The sequence below is a fragment of the Sinohyriopsis cumingii genome, chromosome 4 (genome assembly GCF_028554795.1).
Source record: "Sinohyriopsis cumingii isolate HCF-2022 chromosome 4, ASM2855479v2, whole genome shotgun sequence".
Lineage (NCBI taxonomy): Eukaryota > Metazoa > Mollusca > Bivalvia > Unionida > Unionidae > Sinohyriopsis > Sinohyriopsis cumingii.
The window spans coordinates 37,990,441-38,013,458 of record NC_142964.1 but is presented as its reverse complement, the minus strand read 5'-3'; the positions used below and the strand labels follow the sequence as shown (position 1 = coordinate 38,013,458).

General features: G+C 34.9%; 1 protein-coding gene across 1 annotated transcript in view; it reads right to left on the bottom strand.

Moving 5' to 3' along the window:
- The window catches only part of LOC149800944 (uncharacterized), a 90,490-nt gene that overhangs the window by 12,163 nt on the left and 55,309 nt on the right, over positions 1 to 23,018 (bottom strand). The window contains exons 7-20 of the mRNA XM_089955015.1: positions 22,210 to 22,270; positions 21,528 to 21,633; positions 19,795 to 19,886; positions 18,622 to 18,748; positions 15,148 to 15,279; positions 13,939 to 14,211; positions 13,071 to 13,283; positions 12,747 to 12,890; positions 10,871 to 10,998; positions 9,736 to 9,857; positions 7,479 to 7,600; positions 6,868 to 7,000; positions 3,770 to 3,888; positions 3,174 to 3,311 (exon numbers count right to left, since the gene is read on the bottom strand). Of these exons, the coding sequence (XP_089811141.1) occupies positions 3,174 to 3,311; positions 3,770 to 3,888; positions 6,868 to 7,000; positions 7,479 to 7,600; positions 9,736 to 9,857; positions 10,871 to 10,998; positions 12,747 to 12,890; positions 13,071 to 13,283; positions 13,939 to 14,211; positions 15,148 to 15,279; positions 18,622 to 18,748; positions 19,795 to 19,886; positions 21,528 to 21,633; positions 22,210 to 22,270 (1,910 nt within the window). The remainder of the gene's footprint in view (positions 1 to 3,173; positions 3,312 to 3,769; positions 3,889 to 6,867; positions 7,001 to 7,478; positions 7,601 to 9,735; positions 9,858 to 10,870; positions 10,999 to 12,746; positions 12,891 to 13,070; positions 13,284 to 13,938; positions 14,212 to 15,147; positions 15,280 to 18,621; positions 18,749 to 19,794; positions 19,887 to 21,527; positions 21,634 to 22,209; positions 22,271 to 23,018) is intronic.

Below are 23,018 nucleotides of genomic sequence, written 5' to 3'. Positions count from 1 at the left end.
CACAAAAAAAACCAGTATACCAGTCAAACATTAGCATTTGTGTAATTAAAGCTTGGTTTGCAAATTGAGTCGATTTGGTTAAAAAAAATACTGGGAAAGTATAGACAAGAAGTTAATTTTGATCAAAAACAATAAGAAGATTCATCTTGTACAAACTTCGAATCATCAAACTCCGCCTAGTCAGTCAGTTGTGTATTTGAAATGCAAATGCCACTAACCAGTCATGTGATCTGTTACATACTGTGTGTTGTCTGACTAAGAAATAGCTGATGTCCTTAGACATACAGGCAGCTTGCACTATGTGTGTTAATTCAATGTTTAGCAACTTCATAATTTTTAATCATCAACAGGAAATAGTTATTTAATAATGTGGTAGAATTTTGAAAAGAAAATCTTTAGTTTTACGAAGATACAATGATAATGAATAGGCGTGGTCGTTTCGTGTTATGGCAATTCGTTAACACTACTCACAAAGGGGGCCGAAATGAGGCAAATCAAAATTTACTTAAATAGGGTGACTTACTCAACCGATTCAGACATTTGGTATCAATCTCATAAAAGTGGACAGATTTTAATAATATTTTTAGCTATGAACGTAAGCTTTTATTATTATAAAGTGTATTATATTACCATATTGCCAAACGTGGTGAAATAAATTGCATTACTTAAAATATTTTTTTAAAAAACCCACTCTTAGGACTTTGCGCGATTAGATAGCCATGTATGTAGGTAATTTAATTATTTTCTGCCGACATTTACTTTCAGGCGTAGCTAGACCGAAATGGTCCGTCCTTTATTAACATTTTAAATATATTGCAGCATGGTATACTTCATTGTTAATATGTAAACATTGGTGTAACTTTATTACTCGAATTAAATTTGCAGAATATATTCCAATACATTCCAAACGAAACCATTTAGTCAGGTCCTGATGCATTAAGAAGGAAGAAAATATAAAACCTGTTACGTTATATAACCTTCACAGTACGTACGTAATTCATTCCTATTAAGTAATCCACTATGGATCTACAAATGTCAGCCCAACATTTGTGTCTTATTATTTCAAAATATTACCATAGTCCTGTTGTTTTTTTGTGTTACATTAAATATTCCATTCTGTAGGCATTTGGTATAAAATATATGTCGCTAGTAGCTAGTGACTGACAAACAAAGAGAAATAAGGAACGACCCTGGATTCCTATCATGGCGATTGGATGTGAATCATATTGTATGTTCTCTTGAAAAGATTCTTTTAATCAGATTCAGTGTCAAGTATGTATGCAAACACAGAACATGTTAAAGTATGTGGAACTTATTGGGCGTTAAACACCTCAGAATTTGTAAAAGAATGATGCAAATGAGTTAAGAGATACTAAAGACACGAAGATGAATTTATTTTAGTAATAAAGCCTCGCTCTAACTTAAAGACGTGTAATTTTTATTGTCATAATTACTTATCGCTTGCTAGTTGTCAAGTTAAACCATGAATGTTTTCAAAGATATTAACATTGGAAACGTGCCACGCATTTTGGGAGTAAATTTATATTCTACTATAATTCTCCTGTGTGCAAACGTTTGCGTGATAACTTTTGTTCATATTTTACCTTCCTTCGCCGGTAAACCTTGTCACACAGCAAACCGACTGCCATTGCCAATAGATCCATAACACAATTGTGGCACAGATAAACGCCTAATCCCTTACTGTAGCACATATATGTATATTACAGCCATAACTGTAGCACATATATGCAGAATTAAGCCCCAGCTATAGCACATACAATGTAAACTGCAGGCCTTACTGTAGCACATAGATTCACACCGAAACCCTAACTGTAGCATATATATGCAAACTAGAGCCTTAACTGTTGCACAAAGATGTAAAATACAGTCATAACTGCAACATCTCACGGGGATGTGTATAGTTAATGTTAATGAATATTTGGAATAGAATGTACTCGGGTTTCATTTTTGTGCACAGTGTTACCTGAGGATAGTTTATCTATATCATGCATTACGTCAATGTTGTGAGTTCGGTACACTATGCTGCATGAGCGAAGTGCTTACGATAGAGGATCACGGGCTCTGGGGGTAAGAAACACCCGGGCATCTCCAAGTTCTTGTTGAAACAAAAAAATTCTCTTAGAAAATTAAAAAGTGTTGTTGCCACCCCTCTTGTCGGCCTGAGTGTACATATAGGCTTTATGGTACATTCAAATTTCGCATTACGGAAAGTCTTGTCAGTAAGCAGTCCACTTTACGGCGAAATATCTGCAGCTGTAGAACTGAAAGGGGGTAAAGGGCTGATAAGGGGTGAAGGGCTCAACAAGTGACGGAGTGCTGTAGCGATAGTGACAGAGCAATGCTGTGTATTTGTATCTGCACCCTACTGTAGGTGTTGTTTTAGCCGTGATGCTAATTTGGGTTGGTATCTACCCAGTGTGCTGATGTCGGTGGTGACGTTGGTCCTGAGGAAGATAGTGGTGATCTCGTGGTGAGGGACCAAAACTTCAGGTCCAGCATGTCTGCAGGGAACAAGATGTTCTACTGATCATTAGGCAGACCGTGAGGGGCAGACCATTTGTGCAGAGTGGTGGGGCTGGAAATACCTTGTGCTTATGAATTGGATGCCGCACGATACACGTCCAAATTTACATTAAATCATTATTCACTGTTTGAGCGAAAACATTGTCGTTGTTTATGTAAAAGCAGTTATCAATGTTTGAGTGAAACCATATCATTATTTTGAAATTCACCTATCATTGTTTGAGTGAATAATTGATTCCTTTGTGCTTTTTGTTTTAAATTTCATTTCATTTATTATTGTTGACTCTTAGTTTTATATTGCATCTTACAATTCGTGCCAGTTATGAAACGTATCATCTTTCGTTATATTATTTCAGTTATCGGTCAGTAATACAACTCAGTGCGCATCATTGTGTTAAAACTCCAGTCTTAGAATTTATGCGCACGAGTTTGGAATATGATTTTTTCCACCTTAAATCATCTATAAATAAACATAGTATTTTTGTTTATCTTTCTTAGTGTCTTCATTGTAATGTGATCCAAACCCGGTTTATCTTGTTACACAACTTAGAGCTTTAAACTACAACTATAGCATTAAGATGTAAGCCACAACCCTAGCTGAAGCACACATGTAAAAGAAGACAGGTTACCTGGGCCACTTTGGGGAACAGACTGACACAAACCGCATGTTTTTCGACACCCTCTCATAGCCTCTTCGTTCGACTGACATAACTTAGAGTTATTGCGGATCAAAATATTGCAGTCATCAAATATGTCATAACATTTCACTGAAAGATTTTAAAAAGCCATTTATATCCTTGGAACAATGAACAAACTGTTGAACATATGCAAAACAGGTGTTGGTCAGAATCTGCATGGAATGATACAATCACAATGCGAATTTTTGCCTAATACAAGTTCAAAATTTACAACTTTCCAGCACCTTCCCGGTTTCAGGACCTAGTATTGTTTTGGACGATTTTGAATGCAAAACTGAATACAATCGGTATTGGCAAAGAATTTCACAACAGTTTGTGTTTGTATCCAAGCACTTTAATTTTATTTATTTAAGGTCCTGAAACTTAAATCGTCAGGAAAACGGTTATTTGAGCAGAAACATAAATACCTGATATTTTTGTTAAAGAGACTTTGGAAACAGAACTTTCATATTTATACATTCTCTGACAGGATATGATCCTATGATTGATTCACTATTATCAATATTGAAAATAGGCAAATATCTTACGGAGTTGACACGCGTCGCAGTAAGTCCGTTTACAGGTGTCAGCAGTAGTGTAACACCATGGTCCCAGCCCAGAATTAGGGTTTCGACAGTAATTGCCAGTCAAATCATACTCTATGTCCCTGTTAATAATAATAATGATAATAATAATAATAATAATAATAATGATAAATGACAAAAAGAGACACAGAAAGGCAGAGAGGTATCTAGACAGACTCTCAGAAACTATGTTCACAGAAAATCAGTGAACATTTGTATATCAATGGCTAAGACAAACCTTGTCATAGGGATAGGAAAGAGAAGGAGGTGGGCACCTTGTGTATTTAAAACTGGTAATGTTACTACATGAAGGGAAGACACAGAAATACAGGAAACAAAAACAATTTGGCTACAGATAACTCCATAAAATCTAAGCCCTACTTAGCTGGTTTTGCGTAATAACCCCCACTATCACACACTGATTGGTGTGAATACTTCAAAAAATTCAAACTTCAAATGAAGAAAAGGTATTTTACATTCTAGGTGATATAAAGGGAAACCTCTCAATGATCAAATAAAAATGAACTGGATGGATTGTATTGTTTAGTCTGGTACAGAGCGATAGATAAATGAACCCACCAGAGCAGCATCTACCTCCAAAATACTTATAGATCATGCTTATACCAATACAAAACAAAATGATCGGAAGTAATGTTTTCATAGATTGGTTTCAATGACCACTTTGCAATTTTTCTAACACGTCAAGTCAATGACAAATAAAAATAAATAATATCTGATCAAAACTTTGATACAATTAAATTCCTGGAAAATCTGAAACAGATTCCATGGAACACAGTCCATATCTTTGAACATACTGATGCTGTTTTAGGTACTTGAATATATATTTTCATAGAAACAGTCAACAATCATGTCCCTTTAAAAAAAACCACAGGATAAAGAAAGACCAATACCATCCTGACTCTCTCGAGAAATTCTAGATACAATAAAGCAAAGACACCATATAAAATATATAGGAAATCAAGCTGCATATGGAATTCGGAGGAATAAAGTTCAACAAAATGATACGTCAAGTGAAACAAGCACACTATAAAAAAATGTGCTGGATGAAAATAGAAATAACCCAAAAGGTAACGGGAAAGATTTTAAAGAGTTCGCTGCAGGGAAATGTAAGAGTGAATCTGAAAATGTATCCCACAGTCATGAGGGGATTTATACTGATCATCAAATGAGCCCTGAATCTGAGTTAAAATGTATATTTATAAATGGATGCGTTTAAAGCGACAGAACATGATATGATTGGACCAAGGTATCCGCAGCTGCTATATTATACAGTATAGCATTCATTTGCAATGAATGTATTAGGTCCAATAAATTTCCACAGACATGTAAATATGCCAAGGTAACACCACTGTATAAAGCTGGAACAAAAGATAAGGTAAATAAGAACATATCCATCTCTATTCTTCCTTGTCTTTCCAAATTACTAGAAAACATTTACATGATTCTTTTCTCAACTTTCTACAAACTTATGATCTTATTCATGAAATTGCGCTTATAATTATGACTGATAAATGTCGGAAAGCATTAGATGTAGGAGAAATGGTAGGCACCGTTAAAGCTTTTGATCTTGCCGACCATCATATTTCGCTTGAAAAACTGAAAATATATCATTGCAATGAAAACTCCCTGAACTGGTTTACATCTTACGTAACCGATTGAGTGCAACAGTATCTTTAAATGGTAAACTTTCTGAAAGTAAAATTTTTAATTGTGGATTACCATAGGGCTTAATCCTAAGACCTCTGTTATTCATCCTATTTATCAGTGATTTAACTCTTGAGATATGAAATTTAATTTGTTTTTTCGCTGACCTCTATGCTGATAAAACAACACTATCTGAGTCGGGTAAAACCAAAACTGTTCAAAAAATAATTTGCAATATGTAATTAAAAGACTTAAAATATTGTACAAGAAAATCAGTATGCTTATGAATAAAAGGAAAAACCTACTAGTTAAAACAAAACAAAAATTCTTAATGTATTCGTATATATCAACCTTATTTGGTCTACTCCCATGAAACACGTTTCCAAAAAGGTTAATTCTTATCTTTGACTACTGAGGAAATCAAATCATATATTCCATTTCAGTATAAGGTCATGTTTTATAAAAGTTATATTCAGCCATATCATGACTACTATATTGTATTTTGGGGGGTAATACCTCTAATTCAAACACAAAAACACTTTTAACACTCCTAATTCTAGATCATTGTATAGACAATTGCCATGACGGATTGAATATTTTATAAGTAATTTAACAAGCTATGAAAGAACAGTAATTATAAAGGCCAAATTTATGTATAAAGTGCCCAGAAAAGCCATTCCTGTCTATGCAATATATTTTACCATTTCACCTAAGAGATGATGATGACACTCCCAAGTTAAGGTCTGTTAGAAGTTTAAACTTACCTTATACAAAGACCAAAGAAAGTTTTCTTTAAAATCGTTGTCAATATGCTGGTCCACTGGTATGGAACAACATTCCCGGTAACATAAGGCAGGTTCCTATCATTTTTTTGTTTCGTTATCGATGTCTCAAAAGGTTTTAATCTTAAGGTAATTGAACAAATCTAGTAATCTAAATACTGCTTGCTTTCCTGAACTTTTGCATCGTTTTCACATCTGAATGTTTTTTTCAAGAGAGGATGATAGTTTATATTTTATATATGTTTATGGGTTCACAGATGCCTGTGCATAAGTTCCAGGCTTGATAGTTTTATTTTGATAATCAATTACTTCCTTAGTGTCGAGTCACAATTTATCACATCGTGTTGTATGTACTGTATATACGGTATTGTACATAACAGCTACCAGTCCTCATGGTAGATTAGTTCTGTAACTAATCTGAGTAAACGTTGCTAAATAAAACCTTTATTATTAGTAGTATTACTATTATTATCTTACAATGACCACCAATGGCTTCATTTCTTTTTCACACGTTTTTTCAGATTTTGAGTACTTTACGTAGTTTATCTAAGCATTTTATTACATTTGTATTGATTTTATAATTTCGTTGTTTAACTGATTTCAAGGTACACCTACTTATTGTTGAACATATGGTGAGGACAGTTGGTAACTTTGTCCCAGGAAAGGCATGTCTCAAAGTTACGGCCGTAGTTCACTTTACCCGCATAACTGCCGTCCTTGGCCCCATTTGTGTAGCACATATCGGATTCTACAATGATCAGGTTGTTGATCAACGTATAGACGAGGAAACAGAACAAACTAAAATATATCCATTATACGCTGTATCTATGATTTTTATAAGATGGAAAAGTAAAATTGCAAACACACTGATAAAACGAAATCGATCACAAGAACATTCAGAAGAAATACAGCTTATTGTTTGTAAACTTACTTGCCCATGGAAAGCAAATCGTCATTTTTATTGTCAGTGTAAGCACTGACTATTGCTTCTTGTGTTCGTGATTGAAATTAGAATACACAAATCAGTAAAACTTAATATGATATTTTGTCACCCACATTACATATAACATAATGCATAAAATAAGGCATAGAGAAAGTAACAAATAAAGCAAACCAAACAAGCCATTGTCCACATTGTAATGGTAACTAAAATACATTGAAATTCTATACTTTTTTAAATGGACTGCGTATTTCTTTTCTAGGGTGATGAAAAGCGATGATTATACCTCGGACTAGAGTAACAGTCGCATTGAAAGCTTGCTTTGTTCTCTCTGGTGCTGCATGAAGAGTTAGTGACACCATATTTGTGTTACTCATGATGGACTTCTTGAAGCCATTGCCGCAGTACCTGCATAACAAGAATCAAAGCAATAACAAAAATTCTATAGATGTCTAATACAAGTACCAATAACTTAACAATATCATTTCATTCAGAATATTTTATGTCATGTGGCCCCAGGTGGCCAAGGGGTCTGAGACGTTCGTCTTTACAGATCACTGGCATCTCACCTCTGTCCGAGTGGGTTCTAGTCTAGGCTCAGCTAATGCGAGTAGTTAAGAAAGCTTTGCTAGCAGCTTCGTGTGGGTAGGTGGTTCCTCCTGGACTTTGCCCGGGTTCTTCCTCCACCAAATATACTGTCAGCTATATATAACTTATCATGTGCTGAAAAATCCCGTTAAAACCCACAAAGGGTACTGGCAGAGAAATCGAATGCGCTTCAGCGTTTTCTCTGCCAACACCCTTTGAATCTACCACCCTATATTATCACTGTTATCACAGAAGAAAATATTGTCTGATTCATTATATGATCACGGTATTAGTTCTCATTTTATATGATCAACTCTCTTTTTGACCTAGGTCACACTTTTCGCCTATGCGCCTCATTTTCAACATCCCCTGTTTCTCTTTTTTATTTTTAAAACAATTCTAATGCTATATCATTTGTCAGCATACAGCTCGCTAACTATTTCGACTTTTCGCATGATCATACCCATGTTTTGTAATTGATTTAAAGTGTTAAACTTATAGCAGTCCAACCCCCTGGAGATATTCATATGCTTTAACTTCTATGACTTATCTATATTGTTTTAGGACGAGTTAAGCGGAATTTATACCGTGACTTATTCAAATTGTTCTGGAGGGAGGAATGCGGAAATTGGAAAATATTGCAATTATATGTCAACCAAAATAGAGGGAGGACACTACTATCGTGTATTTCAGAATTTAATTTGTTGACCAATTGTTAAGGAGGTTTATGGTATATTTTCTCTCCTTTCTTTCTTCCACGAATTGATTCATTTATATCTTTTTGCAATTCGGTATTTTTTCCTTTTTCATTAACAAAATGGCTCAATGAAGTACAAGCAGTTTTCAAAGTTTTTCATTTCATTTTATTCTCTGGATTGTTTGCAAAACTATTCACTCTTTTTCTTTTCTTTCTTCCTTTCCTCCCTCTCCATCTCACTGAAAACTAGATTGTCCTCACATTGATTAATGTTTTCCGCAACGACATATTTCCTTTCGTTGTTCTATTATAGAATTATATGAATATGATCATTTGTTAATGTCTATCCTTCACGTTACTTGCTAAACTAACTCTCTCTCTCTCTCTCTCCCTCTCTCTCTCATAACATTTTCTGTTTATTACCACCGCATAGAGCAGACAAATTCTGCCCTCATTTATCAATATACACTTGAAAACGCCCATCAGTGAAGTACAAGCTACTGGCACCACATGCATTGCCATGGGCTAATAGAATTTGGAACAAGCGAAAGGTATTGACCAGAAAGCCACCATCATATAATAACATGTAAGAATAGAACTCACAATCCTTAGCTAAAAAGAAAGAAAAAAATGCACTTAATATATGTGCAAGGAGGCCTGATGTTAACACTTAAAAATAAAAATATGATTACAAATAACATCAGTTCTAAGTGCTCATTACTTGTAATCTTGGTTGAAACAAGGTTAAAAATATTGATAGCTCGTCTGCAATATCTTTTCGACATAAAATTAATTTAATAATCAAATTCGTTTCATTTTGATTGAGTGCACATGTACCGATACCATTTCTAAGATTTATATTTAGAATATTTCGTAATCATGTATACATAAACTGACATCAATGAATGACAGAAAATGCAATCACTTTTGAAGGGGGGATAATATATAAACTAACCAAAATACGATCAATGTATGTATTTCAACAGAAAAAGGCCTCATTATTTTGATCTGATTTTGTATGGCAGATTGCTGCTTGATACTATTTTGTACACACTTTCTCAGCTTCAAGTTTTAGTAACAAGCTTTGAAATGAGTTTTGACCTCAACACATTTTAGGTGCAGGTCCTCGGAGTCGGTCACTTAGGGTTGTGTCAGAGCTAAGAGTATCAAACGTTCAGTATGCACGTGTGATTGCAGAAATGCAGCGAATATTCAAGATATATTGTCAATATAATTTAATGAATCCGTATTATCTTACTTAACACCCGGTTGTCCCGGTAGGCTGTAACGAATTTCAACATGACCTGCGCAGTCGTTGCTTCCTGACTTGTACACACCAAAGTCGTGAAAATTCAGCACCATTTTGCTGTTGGCAGGGCCCTGTAAGACATATTCAGAATTTAATTAATTTTCTTCCAACCTCAATTTTAGATAGTTTACCCCAGCATTATTTAGTGGAGATATGATTAATCTTTCGATTACAATTACATATTGCTTAAGTGAATTGAGTGAATGACTGGTATCACGTGCTCGTCATGTGAGATGCACTTGTGCATTGTTGGTCCTAATGTACATTTTCATAGAGGATAGAGAAGAAAATTCAATTTACTGCGAAAAGAGAAGATAACTCGAAATATGTTCAGCACAATTACGGATCCAGTCAAGTGTGTCGGTTAAATAGAGAACTTTAATTTCGTCAATATTAATCTAATTACACTTAACTTACACGCATATAATTTTATAAGGATTTGATTATAAAAGAACATAAAATTTCTAAAACTTAGCATGATCAATTTATAAAACTAATTGTGAACGTCTGACAATCAGTTATGTAATATATACGAGGCAGACACTAATAACTCTTCGTCTAGAGAAAGGCGCTGTTGAAGGATTTTTCTGCGAAAATTGGAACTGCTGTTAATATTAGATTGTTTTAACGAGGATATGTGACTAATGACTAGCGCACATTCAATTACGTTGATTTTGTGCTTGCATTATCGTATTTTTGAAAACTGATTCGTGTTATTACCATACCGACCAATATCGATGGAAATTAATGTCTATGAGCGAGTCCAACTGCAAACTCTAGAGAAATTAATGTCTATGAGCGAGTCCAATTGCAAACTCAAGAGACTCAGATTTTCCGGAGCATGAACTGGGTCTATGCAGTTTGTTAGCAGTAATCAATAGAACAAACAGCATATACTCTGATCTGTATTATGTGCCTGATCTGAGTGTATGTTGTTTGCGGTTGGACTCAACGTTTGTTTTTAGTTTTCTCTACTGAGACTTTATAGTCCCCCTCGAGTGTCAATTATCAAGCTTCAAAATCTTCAACAAGATGACATTTGTACTGAAACCGTTAAAATCCTAGAAATGGCAATAATGCTCACCTTGATAAACCACGTGCATGTTTTTGTGCCATGATAATTCTGCGGGTAATTTGGCGTAGTAAACGTTTTCCACTTCTGAGCGTCTGATAGGTTTATCACATCTCCACACTGTTCTTCCGATGCTGATGCTAAAACATGATGTATCGTATTCACTTAATTAAGTCAGTTCAAATGGTATGTATACAACTTAGATAAGCAACGAGGATTAGAGTAGTGACAGTGTCGTTAGGAAGGGAATTTTCAAAATTCTGAGTACCATGGACTTGGTGGTTCGGTGGTCTTTCACAACTTTTGGCAGTTCTTTGGGAGCTGAAAAATGTCCAACAGTGTCAGACACAGGTACGTTGATCACCGTGCTTTTGGCATTAAAATAATGCTAATAGAACTTGCTAGACAGTCCGATTACGTCGAGTGATTTTTGGTCTTTGCTCGTTTTCTCTGATCAAGCTTTGACAGTTTCTCTTGAACTGAATTCAGAAGAGTAAATCCATTTTGTTTCATCTCTTGTTACAATGTCATTCAATCGTCTCTTGTTACAATGTCATTCAATCGTCTCTTGTCACACTTTTCATATTTGACGAGTATGTGTTTGGCGACTTCAATCCGAGTCTGTTGATGACCATCCGTCAACAATGTCTGTGATAATAAAATATATATTCCAATCTGTATAGATGATCTTCATCAATTGCCCCTTTACAGCAACCACCTCCCACTCACCAATCGCAAACAACGAGACTAAACAACGTTGGTCATACATGGATTCGCGATACTCTTTTAAAATGATGAAACCACCCCACAGGATATGAAATTATAGAGAATTACATCCGGAAACTTTATCGAAGTCGGCTTTGATACCAGTCAGAGTACCCTAAAGGCGCCCAAGTTGTCCAGCATGTTCTATGCTCAACAGCAGAATTGTTTCTCCTTCTTAAGACATTTTCTGTGACTGTCATTTACATATGTTACCTTACACGCTTATATCTGCAGGTGTTGGGGTTGCTGTACATGTAGCTGCAGACCAAATTATTGAACGTACTTTTATGTATCAATTGGTATTAAATTTATTGACAGATTCCTAGGAACAAAAGTATATTGAGAACTTTTCAAATACTTTTTCCTGTAGACTAGATTTATGTCTACTACATTTTACCTCTAATGCATGAAAGTTCTATATTATTATACGGTATTGATCATTTTATGAAATATACAAAACTTAATTACGTGTTATAAATTGTTTGAAAAAGTATTCATTTTTCTTTAAATAGGCAGGAACACATTTTGATGTGAAGCTATAGATTGGTAGGTGATTTGTGATGGTTATGCCAGGTCAAATTATATATTAGTCTCATAACATTTTCCTTTCTACTTCTACTTTAAACTGAACAATCAACTAATGCAGAATATTTTTTATAGACGCACACACACATATTTTGTTTATTGCTCTTTCCCATTTAAACTTCTTTTTATAGAAGTTAGTTACATATAGATTATACGTGATAAATTAACTGGTGATATTTAATAAATCTTTGTTCCAACCAGACTTGCTGAAGTACCCGTTGACACTGCAGAAAACGTATTGATAAATGTTCATTTGTCAATAAACAATTCGTGTGCGTCAACGAGAAAAGCCTTTTCCACGTATGTGATCTTACTCTTGGTGTCTACATGACTTGTATTTGTCGCCAATTACGACAGAAACCTCATATAAGTTTATCTTTGTGATGTCCAGTGTTTTAAATTTTTTATTTTTTAAAATTTTGTAGGACACGCATTTATGGTTGAAAGATTCGGCAGGAGCACTAATCTTCTTGCTGAAAAGAATTGCATAGTTTATGTTGGATGCTAATGTGTAGTAATACTATATATATAAATGTACCTGCTGGTGCTGGGGTATAGTAACAATACTGAAGTTTAGTCAGGTACTGGTCGTCTCTTTTCGAATGTAAACTCCGACCGACAAGCACCGAGGGGTCGAATGTAGAGTGGTCCCAGTCTATGTGTTCTTCTATTATCGTCATGTCTGTTAAAGAAAAAGAAATTGTCGTTTACACGGACAATCTGATATAGAATTAATATCGAGTTAATAACGATTTTTAAGGTTTCGGTCTTGCTTCGTACAATTGTTTTTGAAGGATCAATTACGATGCATTTGTTTCTTCATCTTTGTTTTTATGACGGAAAGCGTTGCTTTTATACTTACTTTCAACTTGCTGACATGAATGGTAGTTATTCTTGAATAGGATGAAAGGAGTATGGGTCGGTAAAGATACTGGAACGTCAATGTTTCCATCATTTCTGCAGCACATTCCAACTTTCAGTGATCCTTGAAAACTGTGGTCCGGTAAAACACCAACGTCCGTGATATTGTAGAATGAAGATGGTGTGCCATATTTTGCATTAACTGATTGAAAGCCTGAAATTTACAATCGATTCCTGTTGTTAGGCATCAGTGCTTATTATATAAATGTTCATGTCTATTTGTAGCAGCATTTTTTATTCACTGAACAGCTACATTTCACCAAAATAACTTCACATATATTTTATGGTAAAAGCAGTGCAATACACGGTAAAGTTTTATATAGTACGTTAACTTGGGTATTATGAAACGGGCAGACTGAAGAAGAACCGTATATATGACACATTCTGTGTATGTAGTAGCTACAAATATTTTATACTGTCCAGTGCAGTATCGGATGAAGCTGCCTAGTGCGTGGACGTGGTTTCTGTATTTATTGAAGGCTACAATGGAATTCATAAATCTGGACATTATTTGACACAATCATGCAGTGAATCCATATTAGAGCCGTAAAAACCAGCAACCTTATTAATGTCGGGAGCTTTTTGTTTTTAAATAAGGGCTGTTAATAAAATTTTGCTTTAATGCAACGGCTATTTAAGCATTTTTGGGAAAAGTGAGAATAATACTTTATTTCATGTGTTATGCTTTCTTCGTAGCACCGTTGATATAAATACGTTAGAAGATATGAAAACGATATGACCGGTATATCGTTCAAATTGAAATGGTGGCAGGCGCAAATGTAATATATTTCTGTCAGTGGAGTCCTCACCTGGTGAGCACGTGGTATTAAACCTGAAGGTACAGTAGTTCCCTTGTGGCCAGCTCGTCTCCGTGCCGGGATGGTGCTTATACGTCTTGCTGCAGTAGCTGAAGGTCAGATAGTTGTGGCCAAATCTTCCGGCGGAGTGAAACTGAGGGGAAATGTCCAGACTCGAGTGCTTCCCAAACTGGTTTGTCCACAACCGTGTCCATCCCTCCTCAAATCCGGGGGGACAGCCGGACACTGGCTTTAACAGCGAGTACCGGCCGACGGGCCAGGTGGCTGAGAAAAAAGATCACAGCCTATACAAAGGTCTCCGATCATTCTGAATACTGCGAACATTCTGAATATTTTGTTAAATATATTGGACATATCTGAATATTCTGTTGAAGCTATTGGGCATATCTGAATGTTCTGTTTAAAACCACAGGGGCTCGTATAATTGCTTACAATTTACCTGTCATACACGTACCATAGTAATTATATAGTGCATGTGTGACAGGTAAATTATAAACAACGATACGAGCCTTTGTGGTTAAAACTGTTGTACATATCTGAATATTCTGTTAAAACTATTAGATAAATCTTTCAGCGAATTTAGTCGTAAAAATTGAGAGTCACTATAATGATCCTAAGAATAATACAGTTCATTTAATTATTACGATGCAAGGGCAAAATAAATAAAAGTAACACATGCCGCAGTAATAACTCGCTATTGCAATTATACTGACATACTTAGAAACATTTATTTATGTACCTATATATTTTTGTATCTTAAAAAATAACATCTGGTATTGGAGGATTGGAATATCGATGGAATTCATTGTCCCAAAAATCCACGAAATACATGACCGTTATTCACATTCATACGACATATACAGACTTTTACTGAGAAAATTGTGAGGTCATATTATAGGAATTTTGCGAAGATTTATAAAATTATTATAGTATGATTTTCCAACGATATCTAAGGTTTCTACCGCTGTAGGGTAAACATGTTTGACTATGCGTAGCTTTCTTCATTGAATTACAGTGTAAAACAAGGGTTACTATGAACAAAGATACAACAAATTTACAATTAGTATTAGATTTATTCTTTTGCATAAATTATTGGTACATCTCATTAATTTGGTTGTTCCATGCGATTATTAATAAATATTTTTTTTAAAAAATTATTAATTTAAACGTTAAAGTGGACCGGTTTGAAATTTTGATTACCTGTATTCTGGGGCGTGGCACATCCTGTCTCGTAGTTTAAGCCTGGAGGACAGCGACATACACACTTGTTGTGAATATAAGCTACATAGCCATCGTTTATACACTCCAATGGAAACTCCGGGCATTTCAGGTCTATAATATGAATTTATTAGATACATTATCACACACACACACACACACACAAACACACACGCACGCACGCACGCACACACACACACAAATATATATATATATATATATATATATATATATATATATATATATATATATATATATATATATATATATATATATCTGCGATGTGAGTAATCCATGTATGTTTCCATATATGGCAAAATGTATTCATCCAGCAGAATAAATCAGTAACTTATCCATACTTTAAACCTCGTAGAATTTTTCAAGTATTTTCTTCTAAGGAGATATTGTACTGAGTTCCTCACGTTTACACTAAGGACATAAGGACATATTGTACTGCGTGAGTTCCGCACATTCACACTAATGACATATTATGCTGAGCTCCTCACGTTTACAATATGGACATATTGTACTGAGTTTCTCACATTTACAATAATGACATATTGTACTGAGATCCCCGCCTTTACACTAATGACATATAGTAATGGGTTCCTGACATTTACACTAAGGACATATTGTACTGAGATCCCCACCTTTACACTAATGACATATTGTACTGAGCTACTCACATTTACACTAATGTCATATGGTAATGAGTTCCTGACATTTACACTAATGGCATATTGTAATGAGTTCCTGACATTTATACTAAGGACATATTCTACTGAGCTCCTCACATTTACACTATGGACATAGTGTACTGAGTTCCTCACATTTACACTAAGGACATATGGTACTGTGTTCCTAACATTTACACTAATGGCATATTGTACTGAGTGAATTCCTGCCATTTACACTAAGGACATATTGTACTGAGTGAGTTCCTCACATTTACGTTAAGGACATATGTTACTGAGTTCCTCACATTTACGCTAAAGATATATAGTACCGAGTTTCTCACATTTACACTAAGTACATATAGTACTGAGTGAATTCCTCGCATCTACACTTGCACAAATGTACTGAGTTACTCAAATTTACACTAAGGACATATGGTACTGTGTTACTTTACACTTGCACATATGAGTTCTTTCCATTTACACTATGGACATATATTAATGAGAACCGCATATTTACACTAAGGATATATGTTACTGAGTCCCTCAGATTAACACTAAGGGCATATGTTACTGAGGTCCTCACATTTACACGAAGAACATATGGTACTGAGTTCCTCCCTTTTAGACTTGTCCATGCCATACTTAATTCCTCAAATTTACCCTTGCTTATATGGGATCGAGTTCCTCACATTTAGACTGAGACATATAATACTGAGTTTCGCATATTTACACTTGTATGGACTTGTCATCTCATTACCTTTACACAGTCACACGGGACCCCGAGTGGCCGAGTGGTCTAAAGCGCTCACCGTTACGGATCATAGCCATCTCACCTCTGTCTGCGAGGGTTCGAGTCTCGGGTTCGGCCAATGTGGGTATGTGAGAAAGCTTGCCAGTAGCTTCTCGTGGGTCGGTGGTTCTTTCCGGGGTTTCCCCGGGTTCTTCCTCCACCATGTATAGCCTATCTTGTGCTTCAAAATGGCGTTAAACCCTAAAACAACAGCAACAACAACACAGTCACGCCGATTTCGATCTAAACAACATGCTGAAATGAGGTTCTTCCCTCCACACTTGTACTAACTATGTAGTTCTAATAACACGTGGAACTCGTAGAGCTGACACCCTCCTCATCTTTAAACTTTATTAATTTGTACAGTTCGGAACACACATATCACGGAGTTCAACACTGTTAATATGTGAACACATTAGAACATGTATAACTAAATTCATCGATCATACACTCATAATTCCGTGCTGCTTCATGAAGATGAAGAACATACGTTCTACACTGAGACACAAGGAGTACCTCTGAAAACAGATCAAACGGAGTTTTCACCTTTTCGTTTCATAAACTGAGGACATCACTCTCTGGTACCTTGTATAGTTTCCATGGTACCTTGTATAGTTTCCATGGTACCTTGTATAGTTTCCAATAAAAGTTTTTAACCTTTACACTTCACACACTATTAGTTCAAAGAATATGTTGAGCTCATTATTTTTGCACATGTACGTCTTCTGCAGTTCTTGGAAAATACAGAACTAAGTTCCATATCCTTACACCTAATAAACATTATAACTTTGTATTAAGTTCCTCATTTTTATTTTTGAGCATGACCACTCCGGTGGCCTAGTGGTTAGAGCGCCCGCCTCGGATGCGGGAGGTCGCGGTTTCGAAACCCGGCCGAGTTATATCAAAGACAAAAAAATGGTACTAACAGCTGCCTCGCTAGGCGTTCTGCATTAAGAGCCTAGTGTTAGGACTGGTCGGCCTGGTGTTAAAATAATGTGACTGGGTCGGACATCATGCTACATATCTGAGGCATGATGTCCTAGGATAAATTGCCGCTAGGATAAAGCTACGTTGAAAATCCAAATCACACACACACACACACACACACACACACACACACACAGACACACACACACATCTGATAACCCTGTGTAGTTCTGAAACCATTTAAAACAGAGTTCGTCGTCTTTATAAAAGTAATGTCATGTGCAAAGGGGTGTGCGCAAAAGGAATATTTACGACTTTGTTAGCGAACCATTCCCTTTGCTGTTCATACTCTGTTTTACCCAGAGACTGGTGTCGGCGCCTAATCAATCTTCTCGAGCCCTGGTGCTTGCCTGTGCGAAGAATATAAAAAATCCCAAGATTCCCTTATACGCATTTGATATTGCTAGAGTCGTGGAAAGCCTTCTTCAGGCATTTCACCTTTAGCATATTTACTACAATACTTACCTCACAATTGTCTTCTTGATTTACCGCTTTTTTTCTCTGAGGACGATACACATCATAACCGAGAAACATCACGTTACCGGACGAGTGTATTCTAACTGGACCAGCCCATTCTCAATACAAGGGATACTTATCAAAATGGACGACTTCTGATGCAGGGAAGAATCACTACAGTACATTATGTGTTATGTTTGAAACACGTAGAGCTACTCACCTTTACAACTGTATTCCATATGTATTTGTGAGATTCCATTTGCAACTTGTGAATAATTACACTTTATGGTCTTTTGAACATGCATGACCGAGGTTTATATATATATATATATATATATATATATATATATATATATATATATATATATATATATATATATATATATATATTCTCGTCTTTGCTTCGATGCGCATTGCAGATATCTGAGGATATTCATCGCCTTGTCACCTTTAAATAATTTGTACACGTTATGAAGTTCCGCAAAAATGTAGAAAATAGTTCCTTACATTGAGATTCTCGTGCAGTCAAAGAACTGAGTTTCTTACCTTTACATTTATATACATTATGTAATTCTGAGAACATGTAGAACTCCTCCGTGTCCTGGTGACCAAACAGATACTCCAGATCCTGGTCAAAGACGGTAATTGTTTGTTGCTTGTTCTTGGTAAATGCCTAATTGTATTAATAAAAATAATGATTGAGACTAAAACAGAGTTAAACAATGTCACTTTTTGCTTGTGGCATCATTTGCTTAATTATGGCTAACTCTGCAAAATTAAATAATCCAAACTAATTTTTGAGAGTGTCGAGTGGCTTTACAGTATTGTCCTTTCTTTCGATAAGGTTGGTGAATAAATGTAAAGATATATATTACGTTTTGGCTGACAAGGTCAGATTCTGTTTCATAGTCTTAATATCTGCTCTTTAAAATTGTAGTACATTGAAGGAAAGAGGATAATAAGATCTGAAACTTCTTACATTTTTCACATTGGTTTCCCAATAAAGTTAGTACTTTGGCTTGTCTTATTTCTGCACTGGACAATTTTTGTAAATGTGCGTTTTGTTATTTTCCTTACCATGCTAATTCCTTTAGAGCATCGTATCTGAAGAACACGATTTTGTTCAATAAGTACTAAAATTAAAGTCTTATCCGTCTGCAGTAGCCTGATCACTTTTCATAGCTCTTGAAATTAAATGCAAACTCGTACTTAAAGAGTCTTACTTGATAATGATAAACTGATTAAGCTAACAAGCCTTTTGAAAGCTGAAATATATATATATATATATATATATATATATATATATATATATATATATATATATATATATATATATATATATATATATGAATGAGCTTCTGTCATAATAATCGTTCTGTATTGTGATACCAAACCCCATTATCGCTTTCATGTCGATTACCGGTACTTTAGTTGGTGCGCTGGCCAATTATCGAGTTTGTGTAACTCCTTTATTTAATTCATACCACTCACTTCTGTGCGATACTTCATTACTGAGCTTGTGTGGTTGACATTTTGCCAGACTTACATTTATACCAGCCCCGAATAAATCTTAAAGTCAAGCTAAGACTTGAGACATTTGATTCGTCAATGTTCTTAAATTTTGATCAATCAGATTGCAAATCTGAGGTTAGTTACTTTTATACCGTAGTAATTTATTTTCAAGCTCATGTCACTTTATTATCAAAAAACGTCACTTACAGTGAGACCATATTCCATTATTGAGCTCATGTCAAAGTAGCCGAACGTCCTGCTGTTTTGCTGCCCTTTTTTGTAGAAGTTTGCCTGCCTTCCTATGTAAAACAATAGTCATAGTATTTGAATGAATCTCGCTCCAGTAGCGTTTGATAAAAATCGCCTTTTAAAATTCTATCCATTAGTAGATCATAAAAATATAGTAGACTGTACAGGAATCTGAAGCACAAGTTACGAAACATTCCGAATACATACTCGCTCACATTCTGGTTCAATGTATTGACGCATCTCGTCATAAAGGCTCCATTGTTTGTGCTTGCTTGAAGCTCTACTCAACTTGACAATAAGTTTACTAAATTTTTAAATGATTTACAATAAAAATTCTTTAGTTCGTTTAAAATTAATTAATGAACGTCCCTTTGAATCATTAATTACACAACCCATCTGAAACTCCGATTGTCCGGTAAAACCAAGAAGGCCAGTGAGTGCATGTCGAGTCCCCAAATCAAAGCACTGATATAAAATGCGTAACCTTCACCACCTCATCCACAAATTCAGTACGTTGCAGCGTTAATTGTTTAGCTACATAATAATTTATCCTAACTACGGAGCAAATCTATATTGGGGTTTAGGAAGAATATGCAACAAAAATGAGCAAAAATAAAATTTACCAAAATCACACCGCAAAGTATTCTATCACTGGCTTTGACTATAGGTCAGATGGGCGAGTGAGCATTTCACTTAACACTTTTCCTTAGCTTCATAATGAATATCCATCAAATGGTCAAGGAAACAATAAAAAAGGGAAAATTTGCTAGAAATTTAACACAAAATGTTCTATCACCGTGACCTTACGTTACAAGTATGAGGAAATATAAGCCCCCTCCCCGCAAAAATGAATGAAAAAACAAAGGAGAACAAGTTGGAAACTTTAATCCAAAGGTAAAAGGAGCGAGCGGCTACGTTGTAGACTAACTTAGCTTCGTGCCATTACAAATTATGCCAATTATGATCAGAATGTATCAAGCCGTTTAGGAAGTATATACAAAGGAATCTTTAGCTAAGACTGTAGCAACATGTTGAAGTCGTTTCTACATTTTATGGAAAGGTGACTGCTATGTCTCGCTTCCAACTAACGTGGGCTACAAAATAATATAGGAAAACATTTCAACTTTTATCTGTTGCTAAATAATCAGTACCATTTGCCAAACAGTTCTGCCTTTAAGACACATTCTACTATAAAACAGGAAAGTCAGAACTAATAATGTTCATAAGCATATTGGAAATACCATAATAAATATTTGATTTAAAGCTAACAATTCTTTATGAATTATAAATACTGACAGTGTTTACTACGACCAAACTTTATGTGGAAATAATATTAAATTAAAGAATGTCTTCAAACTTAAATGGTTACCAAGCAATTATATTCAGTTATGAAAAAGGCATTTTGTCTGTGTGTGTGTTGGGGGATGTGTTAGTCACTTGTACTTGATATATTGAGCAAACTCTGGAGATACTGAACTATGTATTACGTGCAATGTAAACAATCTGGACAGGATATAACATAATACTTTATATGCAGCCGACTTACACACGCCATATATAAGTTCTTAATTTATTTCGGTACTCTATTCGTTACTTTTAAACATCTTGACAACTGTTTATACCCTTTATTCACATTCATAATTAGATAACTAATCTGCATGAATCAAATAACGATCTTAAACTAAAATTACCGCTGACTATGTTTTGATAGTTGATTCTGATGTAATCGTCTCTGACTGGGACTTCTTGCTCATGCAGAAAACCGAGCGCGTGTCCAATTTCATGCACACAGGCAGTCTGTGCATAAAAAATAATAATAACTGATTAAGAATTAGGCCATACCAAAAACATTCTGAAAATAAATAAATAAATTACAAGACTTATCAATGATAAACTTTCGGGAGATGGAATATAGTTCAGACTTATATGCTGCATACCTGTCTGTGTCAACAATGTTGTGAATTTTGATGTAGAATTTTCCTACATTTTAAAAAATATAGAAAAATATATATATATATATGTTTGTTTTTAATTGTTTCTTTGTTAGTTTTAATTTTTTAAAATTCCATTACATGTTATTATAATGTAATTTTATTTACCGGAAATAACATTGTCCAGAAATCTAAGTCAGTTATAACCAACTAATAATATAAACTTTGTATCTAATGCTGTGCTAGTTCCTGACCTTGATTCAGAAACAGTAAGAGTTGTTGTAAACAACTTTTGTTAATTTTTTTAATTCTTTCTCAGAGTAAGATTCATAAAGTGTTTATTGTTACAAACGTTCGGTTTTCCCAGAACGATGAACTATTGACTTCCATTCGGGAATCTGTTTTACGTTTTAGTTACTTCCACGGGGGGGGGGGTACTTACACCTTGACAGCATGATATTTTCTGTCCACTTTTCCTTATATTACCAACGAATGACCAACAGCTGAAACGAACCAAGATATTCTATCTAGTTATTTGTCTTTTCGTTGGCCCCTTCTCTGTCCATGCATCTCTCTCTCTCTCTCTCTCTCTCTCTCTCTCTCTCTCTCTCTCTCTCTATATATATATATATATATATATATATATATATATATATATATATATATATATATATATATATATATATTCGTGTACAGGTAAAATACATCAATATAAATAAGAAAATCTAAATGTTATAGCGAATAATCTTTTGTTTCACGATTTCACCTGTACAGGTACGACAAGTCAAATCAAACTTTAAAACGAACTCGTGCAGAGAAACGGCGGCGCGATCAATAATTTGAATTTGTATACATTTGTATGCATTACTAACGGCACCAAGCTACATGTATTAAATTAATATGTTTCAGAGAAGTGCAACGAGCACCAAAATATCTGCAAGGATCTTACATTAATATCCTAAAACAGTAACGTTGTTGTACATATAAATAGCAAATTATTTGTACTGTGAAATGGCAAAATATTTTTTGTTTCTTTTTTTTTTCTTCTTGCGTCAATATATAAATATTGCATGCCTTGCTTTAATGTGTAAGCGAGGCCGTATGGAGACGATGTAGAGAATGGAATATTATTTGAAATGATGTTGCTGGAAACTCAGCATATGTATTACTATTTTTTTCAGTGAGGAGTTATCAAAGCCTACAACAGTGATCTAATACACAAAATAAAGACATGACATGAATTCTATTTTT